This window comes from Parasteatoda tepidariorum, chromosome 10 (assembly GCF_043381705.1).
Source record: "Parasteatoda tepidariorum isolate YZ-2023 chromosome 10, CAS_Ptep_4.0, whole genome shotgun sequence".
NCBI lineage: Eukaryota > Metazoa > Arthropoda > Arachnida > Araneae > Theridiidae > Parasteatoda > Parasteatoda tepidariorum.
This window is the reverse complement of record NC_092213.1, coordinates 18,562,715-18,582,400: the sequence shown is the minus strand read 5'-3', so window position 1 is coordinate 18,582,400 and position 19,686 is coordinate 18,562,715. Positions and strand designations below refer to the sequence as shown.

General features: G+C 30.5%; 1 protein-coding gene across 11 annotated transcripts in view; it reads left to right on the top strand.

The window, feature by feature from the left end:
• The window catches only part of LOC107437896 (extracellular matrix protein f-spondin), a 163,144-nt gene that overhangs the window by 136,082 nt on the left and 7,376 nt on the right, over nt 1-19,686 (top strand). For 4 of the 11 annotated variants that reach the window (XM_071186225.1, XM_071186224.1, XM_071186222.1 and 1 more), the window contains exons 10-14: nt 2,320-2,506; nt 5,639-5,834; nt 10,387-10,560; nt 14,890-15,132; nt 17,386-17,409. In XM_071186225.1, the coding sequence (XP_071042326.1) occupies nt 2,320-2,506; nt 5,639-5,834; nt 10,387-10,560; nt 14,890-15,132; nt 17,386-17,409 (824 nt within the window). Of the gene's footprint in view, nt 1-2,319; nt 2,507-3,834; nt 3,910-5,638; nt 5,835-10,386; nt 10,561-13,074; nt 13,168-14,889; nt 15,133-17,385; nt 17,410-19,686 lie in introns of all 11 variants that reach the window. The other 7 variants (XM_071186221.1, XM_071186217.1, XM_071186220.1 and 4 more) reach the window with 3 other exon arrangements.

The following is a 19,686-nucleotide window of genomic DNA, read 5'->3' as shown; positions in this document are numbered from 1 at the left end:
ACAATCTTTGAGCTGCATTTCGTTAATTTTGAGAGCCATCTCGTCATGAAATCACGTGATTTGTGACGAAACGCAAACTCTCAATTGTATGACGAATATGGTTCCTCAATTACGAAACCTCATTGTAGTACGTTGTGGGAGAATAACTAGAATGAAGAAACTGGAATGGAGACTAGGTGATCAAACATAAAGTGTCGATAAAGCTGACCGGCTTGTATGATGGTCAAGGAATTGGCCTGTCACCAGGAAGATCCTGGATTCGAATCTCGCTTGGGGCACGGGTGTAATTTATCTCTTTGTTCTTTCAGTTTTCCGTGTGTTGTTTGGGCGATATCGATCCACCTATATGGTGTCCACTATAAGGTGAATATTAGAAAAGTTAAATACAATTTGAATGAAGAGTTTTTTTTTATTTGAAAAAGAAATAGAATGATGAAATTCGTTTCCTCGAAGAAGTGACGATCGTTATTTGGTAATTCTGACAAAATTTTTGCTCGGGGCATGCATCGAGAAACGGTTCCGTCAAAAACGAAGAAAGTTCCGTGAAATTTAAGTATCCATTTTTACAGTGTCTTGGAAGAATTTTTGCTTCGAGTGCTTAGCTCTCAGATAACGTAAAATCTCTTGGATGCAAAGTATGAAAGCTAGACAAGTTTCGAAAAATAATTAAAGAAAAATTATATATATATATTTGAAGGCGCACTCTGAAGTCTGAAACTAAAAATAGTCATAATTCTTTTTATAAATGTCGGTTTAGAATAATTAAATTTAACGTTTTTGTTTTTCGGCTTGCTTTGTTGTTAAAATTAATTTTTTTAATGCCGAAAGTTTGCCAAAAAATTGGTATTTTTTTCCGATATTGATGCATTATGGCTCAAAAGTTGTTAGTAAATGAATAAATTTGGATTAATTTGACTAACTAAATAAGTATTACCATAACACAAATAGTGTAATAATTGTAATTCAGACAAATTATGGAGCCGTTTAAGAGTTATGAAAATTTTGTCTAATAGTAAGGACGAAGTAAAGCTCCTTCCATAAACTTTAAACTAATCCTTGTACTTAAATAAATTTTTTTTAAAAATATGTATCTAATTTCGTTAGAATAAACATTTAATTATTTAAAATTCGAACTTAATTCGGTCAACGGCGTGAATCAAATTTGACAGAAATTTATATAATATTAAAGTGATGCTTTTTTTGGTGCATTTTTCAAAAGTTTTTTTTTCGAGTTCTTTTCGGTGCTTTTTTGAAAACCTTTTATCAAATTCTTTTCAGCGTTATTTTTATCAATGCTCTTTTTTCCGTTAACCATTTGCTACTGTGCGGACGTTTAAGATATACAACACTAAAGTATACTAATAAACACTAAAGTATACCTTAGATAAAGGATGTATTTTCAGTGTATATGAATTTTATGTGTGCTGTATTTTGAACTAGCTACTTCAATACAGCATACTTCATCTGACTGTTTTCTTAGCTAATGATATGTTCGCGTGCACTCGATGCAATAGTAAATGGTTCTGTTGAAAGATAAATAGTTGGAGAAAAATATCTAAAAAACGGTGGTTGGCATATTTTGAATCAGATCATTTTAAATATTTCAAAAAAGTATGTATTGGATGATAAGATATCAGCAACTTTTTGAAATTTGTTTATCAGTCTTCTTTTACGAAATCAAGATAACCACATTTTAAAATTAATTTTAATGGTAATCCTGATGTATTCAAACGGTTGCCAGAAATAAAGCATAACCTTAACTGATTTGATAAGAAATTAATTTTATGTATCCCAACCAAAGTTTCACGCTGAGATTTTTATTAAATTTAATGTAATTTAATATTAAAAAAACCGAGTTTTACAAAAGTAAATAGATAAATATCTCTTTAAATTATTTTGATACAGTTTAAAACAATTCCGTATAGTAGTTTTTGGAATTTTTTAAACTGTATATATTCTATATATACTATGCATGAAATATATAAAGCTCACCATTAACAGACACAAATATATCGCATTTAAAAAAAAGACATTAAGAAATTTTTACATTAGTTTTGTGTTTTTCACTAAATTTTCACTTTGTAAAGTCTTTGTAAAGAGCGAAAAAAATCAATTTTTCGCCACATAGTGATACTGATTGAATTCTGCACAACATTAAAAATGCAGATTATTGAAAATTGTGTTCTTGCATGTTAAAATTTTAATTTAACTGAATCAAAACCTGTGCTATCTGTCAAGGTTCATAGTTGAAATTTAGCACAACTGAAAAAAAATCGTGAAATTTAATGCTTGATAAAAATGATATTTTAATGTTTATAGTGACGTAAGCTGTCGTACCACAGAATGGGGTGAATGGTCAGAATGCAGTGTCACGTGTGGCAAAGGTCTTCGAACAAGGAGCAGAAAATACTTGGACAACAGAGCGAGAAAAACATGTGCGTTGGAATTGATGGAAAAAGAGACATGCATGGGCATGAAACCAGTCTGCGAAGTCGAAGAAAAACATGTAAACAATATATATTGTATTATTTTAATTCTTTAACCATATTTAAATTTTCGAAAAAAAAAAGCATTTGCCTAATACTGAATCAATTTGCTTTTCTATTTATAAATAGAATATCAAACTGAATTTTTATTTTTGGTGTTTAATGCATCAACAACACTTAAAAGAAAATTTCGGATCAAATATGTGACGGCACGTAGGGTGCATCATCCATAAAATTCATTTTTTCCCTAATTCTTAGAGTGATCTTTACTTAATGAGAGGGATAAAGTGATTTCACGATTACAGTAAAAATTACGGTTTTTCAGATTTTTTGTTCCGTAACATGTTCCAATAAAAATGGCTTTTACTGTAAAAAATACCAGCATCGTGAGTGTCGGTACTTTTTTATCGTATTTCCATATTTACAGTAATTTTAATAGTATGTTTTTAAATGCTGTTGTATTCAATTTTGTGAAACATAATTTTTTGTACTATATAAATAAACATGCAATTTTTTTGCCATCACGATTTGTTTAAGTAGAATATTATGAAATTTACGGATAACAAAAGTTACTTGTGAAAGTTTAATAAAACTGTCTTGTTAAAAAATTCCCTTTCACTTGAAATTTATAGTTGCACAATTTGAAAATGCAATAAATTTGAGAAATAATAATGTAAAAAAATTTATTGTTTCACATAAAATAAAACATTTTACAGCTACAATTAATTCAAATTGAAGGGACAGTTTTTTTCCTAGTTCAATGATATGCATAATGAGCATAAATTTCAAAACATAAAAATATGGTCTGTCAGACTATGGAGCATGAAAATATGTGCAATTGCGTGATATTTGTTGGATCCTTTTCCATTTCTTTTCCTAATTATTATTGATCAGGATGATTACAACATTATCTATTTTATATTGTGCATTTTTCTCTATGCTATATATTTTTTAAGAAATAAATTGCTTCCTTTTTTAGGATAAAGTCCTCTCAATTTTACTTAATTTTTCAAAGCACTCAAACAAAGTTATAAGTTTAGAAAAGCAAGTATTAATAGGTTCCTGAAACTCATGTTCATTTTCAGTTACTATGTTTTAAATATATAAATAAATATAACATGCTTAATTGAGTAGTGCTTTGACCAATGTTAGTTAGTTAATAATGCCATAAAACTGATAACTTTAATATTGCTTAAGTAAAATAAATTTCAGTAATATTTCCTTTAAACTCAAAAATCTGGTTCAGATAAAATAGATACTGTACAATTTTTTTTATATGAATAAGTTATATTTTTTAAAGCAAATGTATAATACAAAACAATATGAATTATTTATGCCATATTTCCAGGTGATGAGAAAGAACAAAAAAGGTAAAAAACTGGAAGACTCAAAGCAAAATGAGCAAGCTGTTCTTTCAGAGCCAGTATGATTATTCAATGGTTTCTTAGTAGACCACCCGTTCACCAACTAACTAAAATAACCATTCTAGTTACTAACGAGCACGTATACTACAAAGAGAAAACTAACACTGGTTCTCCTAAACTGCATATGTATAAGTTGTTATATGATATCCGTTTTTAAGATTCATTTTCGTAACCTTCAATAAGATGAAATAATAAGAGGGAGATTTCTCACTTCTACGTTAGCTTTCGTACTCTCCCACACGTAAGAATTGAAGCAACTGCGCATGCTTGCGTTAATTTTAGATGCCACGTAGCTTTACGTTATGTTGGCGAAATTAACGCTACAAAGACAAAGCTACAAGCACGCTACTGTTTTTAGGTGTTAAATGTTGTTTTCTGTTTAAGCCGACCTTCAAACTAAAAATATGGACATGGAATTCGACTTTGAAGAAATGTATAGATGAAATTTAGAAATGAATCGTTCTATATCACTACAAACTTACCTGTGTAGTTTATAGCCAACTACTGTTAGTTATGGTTAGTTGTAGACCTCATTCAGATACCAAATTTCTTACATTTTCGATCACAAATCTAAATAATAAGCTGCATTCTTTATCGCTGAATTCATCAAAATTCACCAATTTTTTCTGCTCACAACCCCAGTTCTACGTTGAGCAAAGGATCTTGAGTCATGTGCCACAGCTTTGTAGAGATCGTCTACGTATATTGTAAATGTTTGTTTTGACTTTATGGTCAAAGTTAGAAGGATATTTCACTACGATAGTGTTTTGAACTTACGGGTTTTTGAAAAATCTTTTGTTTTCCCTTACGTAAGTTTGATATTTTTTCACTTCCTCACACACATTTCAGCAGACCTGACGCATGCGCACTGGAAGTGCGCTCTCAATTACTTACGTACCGGAGCGTATGGAAGCTAACGTAAATTTTCGAAATCTTTCTTTTGCCTAGATATATGACGTAGTAAACTAATATTTCATTGTCGGTATCGTTATTGAAACTGGGCGTACCATTATCAACATTAATTCCAGTAAATGAAAATGTGAAAGATGAATTTTCTAATTATTTTTCTTCTCCATTCAGTTGCTTCTGGAATTTAATTCAATTTTTATCCCGGTTTTTAAAGTTGTATTTAAGGTTGTAATTACGAAACACCCTTTATACTTAATGACAAAACTTTTATAATCTAAAAAATAAAGGCTATGTTATATATACCTAGTCTTTTAAGAAAAACCAATATGAACTATAACTTGATTAAAAAATTCAATCTCTTCAAAAATATGCAAAATTGAAATAACAATAGACATGTTTCAAGAGCTCAAAAATAGGCTATCATTATCAAGTATAGCCAGACGTGAATGAGAAGGGGAAAAAAGTAATTTAAAATAGAAAACATAAAGTTTCGAAAAAAAAGAGGAAACATAAAGGTGTGAAAAAAATAGAAAAAAAAAACATAGTATCCAAGAAAAGCCTCAGTTGCAAAAAGGAGCAAATCAGGATAAAATGTATTTCAATATGCTATGGAAAGGTAGTAAGAAACCAATGTCGTTAACAAGAGAAACAGCATTCATATGAACAAAATAATTCCTTCCATGAGCATATTTTATATAATTTACTCAATATAAACTATGTTTATATTATTTATATTTGCTATTAATCAATAAAATCACTAAATTGATTTCTTTGCGTTGACAATTTTTGATTATTTTTTTTCTAAAACTCTTGTTACAGCAAGATCCTAAATGCGCAGTGACCCACTGGTCGGAATGGTCACCATGCACAGTGACCTGTGGTAAAGGACTGAAAGTACGCACAAGATTGTACCTGAGTCCTGCAGCCCTCAGTATGTGTAATGTTGAACTCATGCAGAAAGCTCCCTGCACAGCTGACAAACCAGACTGCACCGTCAATCTGACAGAAGCAAAAAGTATGTAAGAATTCTGGAATGAATGAATATTTATTAAAGGCGTGTATGATTTAAGCGTGTTAAATAACTACTAATTATCTGAAGAAAAAAAAACCGATATTAAGAATATTTCATTTTTACCTTTTGTTCAGGAGAAATAACTAACTGTACTGCTACCTTTTTATGTTCAAACATAAAATGTATATTTACACGTTCAATATATGTGATTGAAATAAATATGATAATATGATAATTCAAGGTGAAAAATTTTGACTCAGCGGCTTGCCTTTGGTGACTGAATATTTAAGGCTGGCGAGTAAGTGATGTCTTGTAAAATATTGTGTTTCAAATCAAACTACAATATTATCCCAAAGACGACCGGCCTGTGTAGGGGGCAGGGAACTGTCCTTGCGTCAGAAAGGTTCTGGTTTCGAATCCCGGGAAAGGCATGGATGTTTCTATCTCTCTATCTGTGTTCTATGTCCTTTATCCTTTGTGTGTGAATGTGACCCGTCCTATAAACGGGTTGTGGTAGTGCGACGTTGGCGAAGCTGCTCCACCGCCGTGGCTTCGCCACGGATGCCCACTGGGTAACGAAAAGTGAGTTAGCTGTTCTGGCACTTTCTGGGACCAATGGACAATAGTTCCTAGTTCCCGCCATTACAAAAACATTTCCCAAAGTTTTTTTGTAGTCTAAAGGGGAACAATAGTTTCAGATAAGAGCCGGGATAGCCTGATTGGTAGGGCACTGACCCCATGTCCAAGAGGTCGTGGGTTCGATCCCCACCTGCCGAAGACTCCCTGTGAAGTAAATGATGACTGATGTACGGTAAATCTGCCGAGTAGCAAAGTCCTCCATGTTCCCATAACAAATCAATACTTCTGGGGGTACTGATCCAGGAGTTTCCTTGTCTTCTGGATTAGTTCAAAATTACATGGCTACGGAGTTGAACATCAGTAGTCGTAAACCCAAAAATTGAGTAGGTTGTTCAACGTCGGATATAAAATATAAAATAGTTTTAGATTTTAGGAGGGAAGATATACATCACAGAAAGGCATTGCGTGTGTCTGATGTCATCTGATGTGTTACTATCTATGTGTATCTTTGACAGCCTTGTTGGCCTACCAGAAAAAGAAAAAGAAAACTCTTGATAAAGAAACTTTTCTTGTAATTAAACCCAATTCTCTTAAGTAAATAAGTGAGTGATATGTTGGCAGAATTCGAGTTTATGTTCTCTATCACTAATAACACTAGGAAGTGTAACAGTGGGGAGTGTTCAGCAAGTTTACTGAATTCACCCCAGTTGGGGATCAAATATATATGAAATTTGACCAGTTGGTGACCAATTATTTGATCAAATATATATTTTGTGTTATTCAACAGTTTTCAGCTTCTGTATTTTTTCATGGTTTTTTGGCCTCCAAAAATTTCTTAAAACAACATTTGTTAAAATGTTAAAAATGAAAACATTGAAAATATTGATGAGCAAAATGTTTACTTTAGCCTGCACCTTTAAGACGGAAATTTCAAGCACTGTGATAATTATCAATAAGTAATGGCAAGATAAGTTATTATAATAAGAGATAGAAACTATATATGATAGTTATCAGTTTTTCTCCTCATTGGTAACAGATCTGATGTTATTCTATGCTCTTCTGAAATTGCATATTAAAAGATAGCTAAAACTCAAAATAGCTCATTAAATTAGAACTCACAGTTTTTGAAACAACTATCGAAATGGCTAATTTTATGAAACTAATACAGAAATGACCAGGTAAATTTCTAATCAATTATAAGTTGAGGAAATTACCATATTGATGATTCTAATACTTCCATAATTACATAGAATTTACGATTTCTGATACTTTTTTTTTCTAAATTTATTGATAATATATAATATGTAGATTTCTTACAATATGCCATTACGTAATTATTTACCAAAATAATGAAAAAAGGTTCTTTGTAAAGAGTCTCAAATGATCGAAGCAAATTTACATTGAGAAAAGTTTTTTTTTATGGAATTGATTTTTTTTTACTATTACATAGAAATATTTTAATACAATAAACAATAAATGTCTTTTTGTCTAAAAATGCTTGTCACTATACGTTTTGTATTAAATGATAACTGCAACAACATAACGCCATTTCTTCGATTATGTTTCTTAAAAATCATTACCTTAAGTAAATACAAATATTAATTATATTAAACAAGCTCCCCAAGTTCTTACTTGAAACTTAAAGTTTTTTCTTAAAATGTAACTAAAAACAGTTCTGGATTAAAACTAGTTTTTTTTGTTTTGACAGAAAGACTAAATTTATTTTATGTTCCGAAAGGTGTGTCTTTGTAAAAAAAAAATCACTCCATAACCCCAAATCATTGTCTTGAAATATTCTTTTATTTCAAGGTTGGTTCGTTGTATGGAATGTTATGGCACAAGCGACAGAAGTAGCCATACTTCGCCAAAAGCTCGGTAAATTTCAAAAATTATGTGTGCACGATAAAGCATGTTTCTTCACTTTCAAATATTTGTTCCATTTTTCGGCAAAATTTTATTATTATTATTATTTTTTATTAGCACTGATAATTATAATGCACAGCGATATATAAGGAAATAGCATATAATAGGACATTTTATATTGGCGAAGGAAAACGTAGATACAAATTCGCTCTATGAATTACTATCGCGCTAACAAATTTGCATGCTAAACAGAATAAATTTTGCTTATAGTTTAAAATAGTTTTTAAAATTTTATCTATCAGTTACAGGTAAGTAGATTTTAGTTTTTATGCCTTAGTATATATATAATTCCTAATAGGCAATTCTTTTGACATGTTTGTTATCTTTTATTTCTATCAAAACAATGGACAATAAGGCAACGAAACGTTCCAATTAATATAATATAGCATAGCATTATTTAGGAATCGGCATGTGTCAGATAGCAGGAAGTTGAGTAATCATGATTTTAACTTACAAAATAAAACGCTCTCTTATGACGCCACTGGCAAGCTTTCATTTGAAAATATTTAGCAGTGGAAAAACGGCTTGGTTGTAGATGTGAACATCCTGCGTGTAAAAACAGTCTTTCCCCATAAAAACACTCTAGTACACTATCGTAAACGTATTTTTATGATACGTTTATTTGAAAACTGGGATTTTCCTTTAAGTTTTACTGTAAATAGACCTTAGATTACATATCTTTGTTCAGTGTAGTTGATTATTAGTCACTAATAATAAGTGTAGACACTGTTGTTAAGTGTCCTGAATATTAATTGTCATATTATTAATCAGGATATTTAATATTAGCTATCTATCCTAATATCAGGATATATGATATCCTGATATAATAATTAATAATAATATCACTATTTTATTATTAATTATATTATTATTTAAGACTGTATTAAATGTCTTTTGGTGTCTTAAAAGTGTCCTGAGTAACTAGATTTCTCATTTTGAAAAAGGGAAACTTTGGGCAGTACAAGCGTCGAAGATTTTTTTACGAAATCAATACAGTTTTATAGTTTACAAAATATATTTTCTTATTTCTACCATTTTTATACTTAGCTTATTTTTGTAACCTTTTTCTATTGGATGAATCCTTTCATGCGTAAATAATACTTGTTAAAAAATTATGCTGGTCATGAAATTAAAAAAACAACATTTTAATTTTAAGATAAACTTACTGGTACTTAAAGCAGTTAAAAAAATGCTTTTTTTTAATCAATAATCCAATGTCACAAGACAGGGTAGTTACAAAAACGAAAATGTCTTAAGAGTTTGGCTTCGTAAAGCACATCCAACTTCAAAAAGATGTGTTTCAGCTGGTCTGAGAAGTAAAAGTGACCACATTGATGACCACACTATAATGATGACCACATTGCCTCCATCAAATCTTGATCAAGAAATTGCAGAGTCTAAACCTAAATGGCTAGATGAAAAACTAGCAATTGAGAAGTCCTAATTTATTTTTTTTTACCTTAAGCTATCGTTATCGTGAGAATTGGGTTTTTATGTTAAATTTATTGAAAACAATTTTAAAATGTTTATTTAATTATTATTACAATATTTTATAACCATATTAAATGTTGTAATTTGCCTTACTAGTTACTGTTAATTAGGTTCATGCAGATCATATTTACATCTTAAACAATAGAATGATCTATATTTATTCTCGTCAAATATATTGTCTTTACAATCCATAGCTGCTATATTTTTTTTATATTGTTGCTGTTTCTTATGACACTTGTTATGACACTTTGTCAAGCCATACATGGCAGCCATTTTCTTTTTTAATTAAGTAAGCAAAGTTCGCCTTTAATTTTACAAGAGAGTACCGCAATGGCGAAAGTACGTCTTAGGTTAAAATCTCCCAGGTAGATGGCAGCACCAGTCATTCTGATGTTTTTAGTAACGAACAAAACAACTGGGGTAACCAGCTAGGAACCCAAATTGAGAAAATAATAAAATAAAGAAAGAGTGTGGGGTACGCAAATCAACATAAATATTTTAATTTATTCAATATTATTATATTATATATTTAATGTTTAACATGTTTTTTTTCTCTTTCCAGAAAATTGTATGCAGCCCAAAGAGGTAGGCCCATGTAGAGGTTATTTTCCGCGATGGTATTATGATGTTGGTAGAACCATGTGCCTGCAGTTCATCTATGGTGGATGCAGAGGCAATCGAAATAATTTCGAAAGGTACGCAGACTGTAACAGAATGTGCGAAACCATGTTAAGAGGTAATGTATTACAATTTAATTATGTAAATTTTTGTATTTAATGACATTAACTAATTTCCTTTTCAATATATTGAACTAACTGAATAATAAGCGTAGATATTATAATTAATAATTCTTTAAAATCTCGATCTTAAAATTTGTTTCTTGCATAGATGTTTTAAAAATGAAATTTCTAATTTTCTAATCTAATTTTCTTTTTTTTATGTTGCCACTGCAAAACGTTTATAACAATACGAGATTTTATAGATTGGATATGTTTTGTGTAATGAACTATAAGTGGTGTATAAATGTTCAGAATTTAAAGCATCCGATTGCTTTTTTTCCTTGAAGGCTTGTTTTTTTGCATTTTTTTTTTTAAAAATTCTTATTAAAATTTTAGTCTTTTATTTGTCAAATTAATAATATTTTTTTACAAAAAAGTTAAAAATTTATGAAATATTTTTCAAAATGAGGGGAAGTATGTGTCAACAAAAGAAAGATTTTAAATGTCACGCTAATAGCTCTACAACATGTAGAAATATAATGTTTTTTTCTAGATCAACAATGTAATTACCCGTGTTTTGAACTGAAATCCTCATTTCAAAAAGGCAATATAATAAAACTAAGTTTATTGTTCAATACTGAAACTGCGAATAAGAATGCTAAATATTCTTCCCTAAAAATATATAAAAGTAGCTAAGTAACACTCACACCTTAGCTTTAAGTTTAAAAGATCGCTAACATTAAACGAAATTTACATGCAAAATTTCAAAGAATTATATAATAAACGTTTTTTGTCATGTGTGTTAGCGTAAAGAAATTAATCAGCGTTCTTCTGAAAGAATTATCTGAAATGTAACAAAAAAAAAAAATAGATAACAAAAAATTAATAATTCGAAAAGTAATTTCTGAAAATGAAATTTATCTGTTTCAAAAAATATACTTTATTCAATAAAAAAAAAATTAAATTCTTTGAGCATAAAAAAAAACATTTGAGTTTCACTTTTGGGAATTTTCTTCCATCGATCAGCATATGAAAAAACAATTGTAATTTTATTTCTTTAAATTGGAAATAAACATTTTAAAGGGTTTTTTAAAGGCAATGAACTGAAATAAAAATGAATAGTAAAAAAAATCATTGAAATTGCTGATTTTCGGATACTTATACCAATCGGATACTTTAAGCTAACAAATATTTAATTCCTTATTTTTTTTCTTTGAACTTTGTTCTCTACTTTAAAAAATGCTTTGCTCAATATTTTTATATTGAGACGCAAAGAAATTACTTCATGAAACATTTAATTTAATTTAATTTCAAGCTGTGAAACGAATCTGAAAACTTGTATGAACTTTCTATCTGTAGTGTGGATGGGTGTTGAATTTTAAATAAAGTTTAAATTGCATGTCACAGTTATTATTTATTCTGGATAAATAACACTATAATTTTAAAAACCTTAAAGCAGTTATATACTATTTTGAGCTTGAAATATTGTCTTCAGATAACCCATTTATTTCATAGTCCTATAATAAATTTACTTAAAAATCTTGCCATAACTTTATTTTGTAAAACAATGTACAAATAATAGTAGTTGAACAATTTTTTTTCGTGATTAACATTAACTTAAGGCCTGGATTCTTAGGACAGGGCGGCGTTACGAAACGTCAGCTTGAAGCGAGAACTAACTCGTGATTGGTCAATTTGTGAGTTAGACAGCATACGTCATCGAACGCTCAGCTTGAACGACGACTGACGTCCGAATCAACTATAGTTGGATTACAACGTAACGTTAACGACCTAAACAATGACGTACAGTATCCAACAGAGCATTGAATTTAGCCAAGATTTTGATTTTAACATTAAACATAGCTTCTTCTTTCTCTTCTTCATTTAGCTAAGCTATAATGTGTTATTGTTTTGTACAAAGTCACTATTTGTTCATTAAAGCACTGGTCGACAATAACAAAATCAATACGAATTGAAACTAAATATTTGTTTATGCTATTAACGCATGCGCAATGCGAGATAATGTCTGCGTTGGACCGACTGCTTACGCTGAACTAACAGAACAGTATTTTGTTGGTGTCAGGGTAACGTCAACTTAACGCTGACGCCCTGATAAGGCACTTGTCTTAAGAAACCAGGCCTTTACTTTGGATAAAATGAAATGCCAGATTCTTACAAGGAAGTAATGAAAATTGCAAAATATCCGCTGCACTTAAAGAACATTATTTTTAGCAACGTCACATGACATAGAAGATTTAAGTTTACGAATAAACGTATTGATTGTGAATTTAATATACATTAAATTCTTGGCAAATATCAAAAGTTGTATTTCCTTCTTATTTAAAAATATGATTCATATTTTTATACGAGTTTTCAACTTACTCTTTAAAAGAACTTTAGAATAATTTAGGAAAAAAAATATTACAAAAATAAAGTTATTGGTTGGCCTATTTGAAACAACTTTAAAGGGGCCGTAACTCTCTTGTTTTAACTAACATTTACTGGTATCCCCCGCATGCTGCTTGATGCAGACTATGTCCGAGCTTCGCTGCCTCCTTCTGCTATAGCCTATGCCTACGCCATGAAGGACGCCAAAGTTCACCTGGAGAAAGGTCTTGTCTGTGGTCAGTTGTCCATTATAACCATTCTCTCTTCTTTTTTTCCTTCCTTTATTTTTCATTTGTCACCTCTTTTGCCTTATAGATAGTTCTTCCTTTTCCCCCATCTCTGATTTGTCCATTGAACTTTTTTAACTATTTTTGCCAAATGAATTGATATAAAAATGTTCATTTGAAATTCAATTTTCTATAATACAGTTTCTACTGTTCTTGATATGCTTTCAACATAATTATTATTATGTTTTTTTCCTTAATGATTAACAGGGTAATCTCGAAAGCGATGTTTTGGATTTATTTTGCATAACGAAATTCGGGATATTTTCGTTAGTATTGACATTAATATAAAGATTCAACGCTTCTCTATTTTCCTAAATAATCGCCAAATCAGTCGATGTACCTTCTTAAAAAGCGGCGAAAGTTTAAATACGCCCATGCCCTCCCAGCTACCTTCTATGTCACAACTTTATCTTTCATCACATCTAAGATATGAATCACTTCATAGCTATATGGGGAGCAAGTGATAGGCACTGAGGACTAAGTCCAAATTTTCCATTGAAACTCTTACAATGGAAAATTTGGATTTGGTCCGCCCTATCCTTGGTTTTCCGCTTGGACTTGGTCCATGGTTTATTCGCCATCTGCCGTGCGACGGTTTGATGCGAGACGATTAGAATTTTTTTTTTAAATGCGCATTTAGGTTTTATTCGCATTTCACCGTATCTGTAGCGTTTATTGATGATCCAGCAGAAAGCATCAAAGGTGACTTAATCCGATTTAAAAAGATCTTGCTCAGACGATGAGGACTAAAACGAGGTCAATCACTTTCTAGAGCACATGGTAGAAAGCTGGTAGGACATGGGTGTACAACTCTTATAACTTTCACAAAAATGATTCTACCATTTTTGAAAGAAAATAGACAAACGTTTAACCCTCACAATTGTGTAAGCATTATTGAAATTAAACAATATCCATTTTTCTAAAAAAAAAAAATTTTGGGAGGATTTCTTTTACATATTATTTATTATTATTTATATTAAAGACATGTAAATATTATTAGTTACTTGTAATAAATTTTTAAAAATTAATATTTATTAGTTTGTTTTCAATTTGTGTTATTTTTATCATTTTGTTCCTCTAAAACTAATATGAAGAAACAAAACAATTCAAACAGCTGGATCCCAACAATCGGTTTTACCATTAAATTAATCAATTTCTGTCAATTGATTAATAATGCGAAGTAATGTGCATTCCAGCTTTTTGACTGATTGTTTTAATTACTTTAACACTGTGGTACTAACATTTTGAAATTATCTATTCAATGATTAATATGAATATTCTTAGAAAACATTGAAGATTTTATCTGTTTTTATCAAAAATCTAACTTCTTAAATGGACTTTAAATTGCATAATTTTTTTTATCAAAGTGCAATTGAAGACTTAAATAATAATTTGTTCTACATATGCATAAGTTGTATCCCACAAAGATTATGATGCTAACATTTTGTACTGACAATAAGTACGAAATGTTAATTTATTATCTTCTATTAATTGCTTGAATGTTAATCGAAGTAATATTAATCAATTAAATTATTCAAAGTTAAATTTTGTTGCTTCAACATTATATTCAAACATTTTTAAATTATATGTTTTTACGTTCACCATGCATTGTTTTTACTATGGATTGTTTTTACAACAAATATCAAGTATACATATTTAAAATACATTTAGCTCCATTGAGTGCTCTTACGCCCTTGTCAACATCACCAGCTTTGCCCATGGATAACAAGGATCAACCACCCGTCATAGATTGCGTTGTCACACCCTGGTCAGAATGGTCACCATGTTCCCATACCTGTGGCAACGGAAGAAAAGAGAGGAGGCGCATGATTAAGTTGAACCCAGAAAACGGTGGCAAGCCCTGTCCGTCAAAATTAGTTCAGAGAAGAAAGTGCAAAGATAATTTGCCTTGCTGTAAGTTTCTTGTGCATTTGATTTTATCAGTAAATCTTTGAAATCTGTACATAATATGCCCCAATTATGCATACTATGTCGTACACTAACATAGCTGATGATTTGCAAAATAAAGGAAAACAGAATGGTAGATAAATGTATGGATTGTTGCGTTCTCTTCAGAAGGTCAGAAAGTTTTTTTTTAAATTTAATTTTGAAACTAGTTGAAAAGTATGATAATCTGTGGTGCTGTGTCATGGTGACTCAAGGAATAGAGCGTTAGCCTCTCAGTAATGTTCCCCAGGTTCGAATCCCAGCGACGGTTGGTAGATATAAATTCTGCTTCAGGCTCGTTTCGACCACAGTGCTGGCATAAATTATCCTCAATGATAGACGAATCGTGGGTTAGAATCCTTCTGTTGTCAGGATAACCGTGGGTTTACTTTTCATGTGACGCAAATGCGGGTCAGTTCCACCAAAAAGTCTTCGATAAAAGCCAATTTGTCTCAAAGCTTGATCTAGGAGTTTTTTGGATTGGGTTCAAAACTGCAAGGTTACGAAGCTGAACATTGCCTTTCGACGGTGTCATGAAGTCGCTGAAATGGTTGTTACTTTGAAAACATCGTTTAAAGTTAATATTTGAATATCAGTCTATAGCGCCATTTTAGATATCACAGTATTCTGCAGTGCAATGAAAAAATAAACGTGGGCAGCAATAAAAAAAAATTATAATAATTGAGATCTTTATATATTTGGCTTTTTTGTATGATAAGCTACATATTCGAAATTTTTTTCTCGAAAATAATTTTTTTTTATCAGTTTTCTAAAATTCTATTTCATTGAGAATAGCATTAGCCATAGAAAAAAAAATAGTTGTTAAGTCACTTTTTTTGAAAGCTATCCTGAAATACATTGTATTTTCAATTTCATGGCAGTTATGCTTTCAGCCGACTTGTTCAAAAAATTATAAATCATGGAATGAAGTGCTTTTTTCTCATTTCTTCCTTATTTTTTCCTACACTAAGGAATTCAGTATCAAATTACGGGATAAAGTACCGTTACTTTGGGTACAACATTCATAAAATCCATTTTCCCGTAAAATATTGCATCGTAATTTTTGCAATACTGTTTAATTAGATTGATTCATTGATTTTACGGTAATTACTACTTTAGAAATTTCGGAATATCATTTTTTTTTGTTCCGTAACATGTTTCGGTAGAAATGGATTTTGCTGTAAAAAGTAGTAGCGATCTGATTGCTGGTACTTTATACCGTAATTTGAAACGGATTTTTTAGTGTAGTTTGAGTGTAAAATGATGTGCAATAAAGAACACAACTGTATGTTATTCCAAGACATACAGTAGAAACAAAGCTCTTCACAACATTAGTATGTCACTTAAGTTAAATACTAAAATGTGTTGGTCAGAATAGCCTGGATGGTAGGACGATGGACTCTTGTTCGTGAGAACGGTAGTTCGAATCCAGCCGGCCGAAGCCTCACCGAATTAAATGGTGACTGGTGCATGTTAAATCTGTTGGGTCACAAAGTCCTTAATGTTCCCATATCAAATTATACCTTTGGGGGTAATAGATTGGAAATTGATCGTTCTCTGATTCAGGTCGAAATTGCGATCTGTGTGTGAATGAATAGTTGTATGAGTGGGTCCGCTCTATAAGCGGATTTGACGTTTGGAAATGGCAGAAGTCGAATTCTTGGCCATAGATGGAGCCACTGAAAAACAAGAACTATCGCACCCCCAGTGCCGTAACTGACGATGACATAATATCTTTTCTCTTTGTCTTTCTTCCAAGTCTACTAAAATATATTTTTAATGTAAATAATCCGTTTGTTTTCGTACGGTAAGTAGCGGCCCTTGGAACATTAGAGTTGAGAAGTTCAGTCAGATTAAATTTAAGTAATGATAAAAGAGCCTTTGCTACATGTCCTTGGTTATACATATTGGTTAGACATATCCTTGGTTTTATTCAGCCTCGGTTACATATAAGTTCAAGGCGCATAAGTTCATACAAGTCTTGGTTACATCTAAGTTACATATACGTTCAGCCATGACATGACTAACTAACTTCAACTTTAATTTATATTATATTTTTTGCCTTATGTATTGATATTATATTGCGATCCTTATAATTGCTTCGAAATCTCAGCTACGGTTCTTTTATTAATAAATTTCAAAGAAATATTTTCAGCTTACACTTTATTTACTTTTAATTCCAAAATAAAAATTTATAATTTAATATTTATTCTTTTCCAGCGGACAGATTGGGAAGTAAGGAAGGTAATATAAATTTGCTTTTATTATAGTTACTCAAAATATAAAATGATTAAAAACAACAGTTTTGTCTACTGTAATATTATTATTGTCTGTTATTACTTTATATGTATTTTTATATCTCATTTATAAAGTAAACGTTTACTAATGATAAATATACCTTATGTGCTTGAATTAAAATCAGATGCAAATTCAATATCATCATATTTTAATGGGTAAAGAAAAATAAAATGTTAAGACAGATATTTTCAAATATTTCAGGAAAATATTTGAAAATCAGCCCTCTGAAGAAGGGGTATTGTTAATTGTTTACGTTTTAGATTGTTTTGATTTCATGATTTTAAATTAATTGTTTTAAAATATGCCTTCGAAATGAAATATAATTGCCTGCGACTTTGGGAGATATCTCTCAGCTTCCAGTTAACCTCCCGTTTTCGGAAAGTTGTACAAACCAGCGAGAAACACGCCACAAACAAAATGGAAATAATTTAAAGTTCTTGAATTGGCCTGGTACAATTTGATCCATGAAACGAAACTGGTCCGCAGACCGGAGATTGGAGACCACTGCTGTAAGCTGGAAACTAAGTAAAAGGCTTGATGTAAGAATGTAACTTTCGACAAAAAAGTGCTTCCCCGCATTTAAAAAATAATTAAACTATAATTTAATTTCAGAGTATTTAATTTCAGTTACAAATTTAATCATTATTTGTATAAACGAATTTTTTTTGTAACAGATTTCAGTTATAAATTGAGGCACATTGAAATGTTGTTGGCATGATTAAAACTAGGAACAGAAGAGTGCATTGTTTAAAAGCAGATTAGATTCGCAGCTCGTTTATTATTCTTCATATTATTTTAAACTATAGTAAATTTAAGCAAATTTTTGTTTTAATATTAAGTAAATTTCTATGATCGATGTGCCATGGTCAAAAAGTGCTATGGTTAATATTTTACGAGATGGCTCGAAAATTTTATTTTCGACTTTGTCATTTAATAACAGATTACAGATTAAATGAATTTTGTTATAAGCAAATAGTGAACCGTACTATCTCAGTGGCTAAAATTCAGAGTTGTCGTTGCGAGAAACTGGGTTCGATCCTAGGCAGGGGTTAAACCCTACCCAGTTTCAGATCGATGGGCACCACTCTGTCTGAGAAGTATAGGTGACTAGGGCGCAATACTGCCCATATGACTACCACGTCGTTGGTTTCTACCATAATCCCTGATCCATAATGAAATGTGGTGAGAAGACTTTATTTGCTTGAAAACAGCTCGGAGGCATTTTTGTTTTGTTATTTATTTCTTGCATAGTATTTCGAATTTCTTATAAAATGCAAAACAACTTTTATTTCAATAAAACTTGACATGTAGAGAGGTTCTTGGACGCCTCAGAGCCTTAAGTTCTGAGGGGAAAAAACATTTTGAGGAAGAAAGTGTAATTTTTAAAAATGTAAGTTTAATTTTCTTTTTAAATTTTATAACTTTAAAAATTGTCAGGACAAATTGTTCAAGCAACAGAATCATTTATAATATACATAATCCGTGTCAAAAAATATCTATATAATTTTGAAGTGCAACAAACAACAAAATCATGCAAAATAAATTAAGAACCAAAAGTTTTAATTAAGTTGCGAATTAACAATTCATAAACAAACACTTTTCATTACGGTCCCAAGAAAATTTCCTGCAGCCTTTATACTAGTAGTTTCATCTTTCAAACTTTTTGTCACATTTTAACTCTTCTTCTAAAAAGATGCCTGCATAAGTGTTCTAAAATTTGCATTTCTGTAACATTCTTTTATTGCTACTAACAATTTGCTTCTGCTATTTAATGTACAAGTTCGGCTTTTAATTAATGAATACGAGAGTAGTTTTAAGCAAGTTAAAATGTCTGAAATGTTTTGATTAAAAACATAAAATTACGAAGTTTTCTTGGAAAGTGCATTTTGTGGAGAATTTTAAGAAAAAAAAGTAGCTGAGTATAAATAACAAAAAACTGTAACACACTGTTAATGAGTGCTATTTTTCCTAGAAATTTGACACTAATTAAACTTAAATCTTAACGTTGTTAGCATTTTTTGTTTTCAATTAAAGCAACTTTAATATCACAAATTTGTTTTGAGTGAATTCCGTCATAAGACAGACATTTTTTTAAAACTATTTTAATATCTTTCACCAAGCATATAGTAATATTGTATAGTTTTTTCAACTAAAAATTTTTTATGAGCTCTGAAATTTATGAAGTATATATATATATATATATATATATATATATATATACTC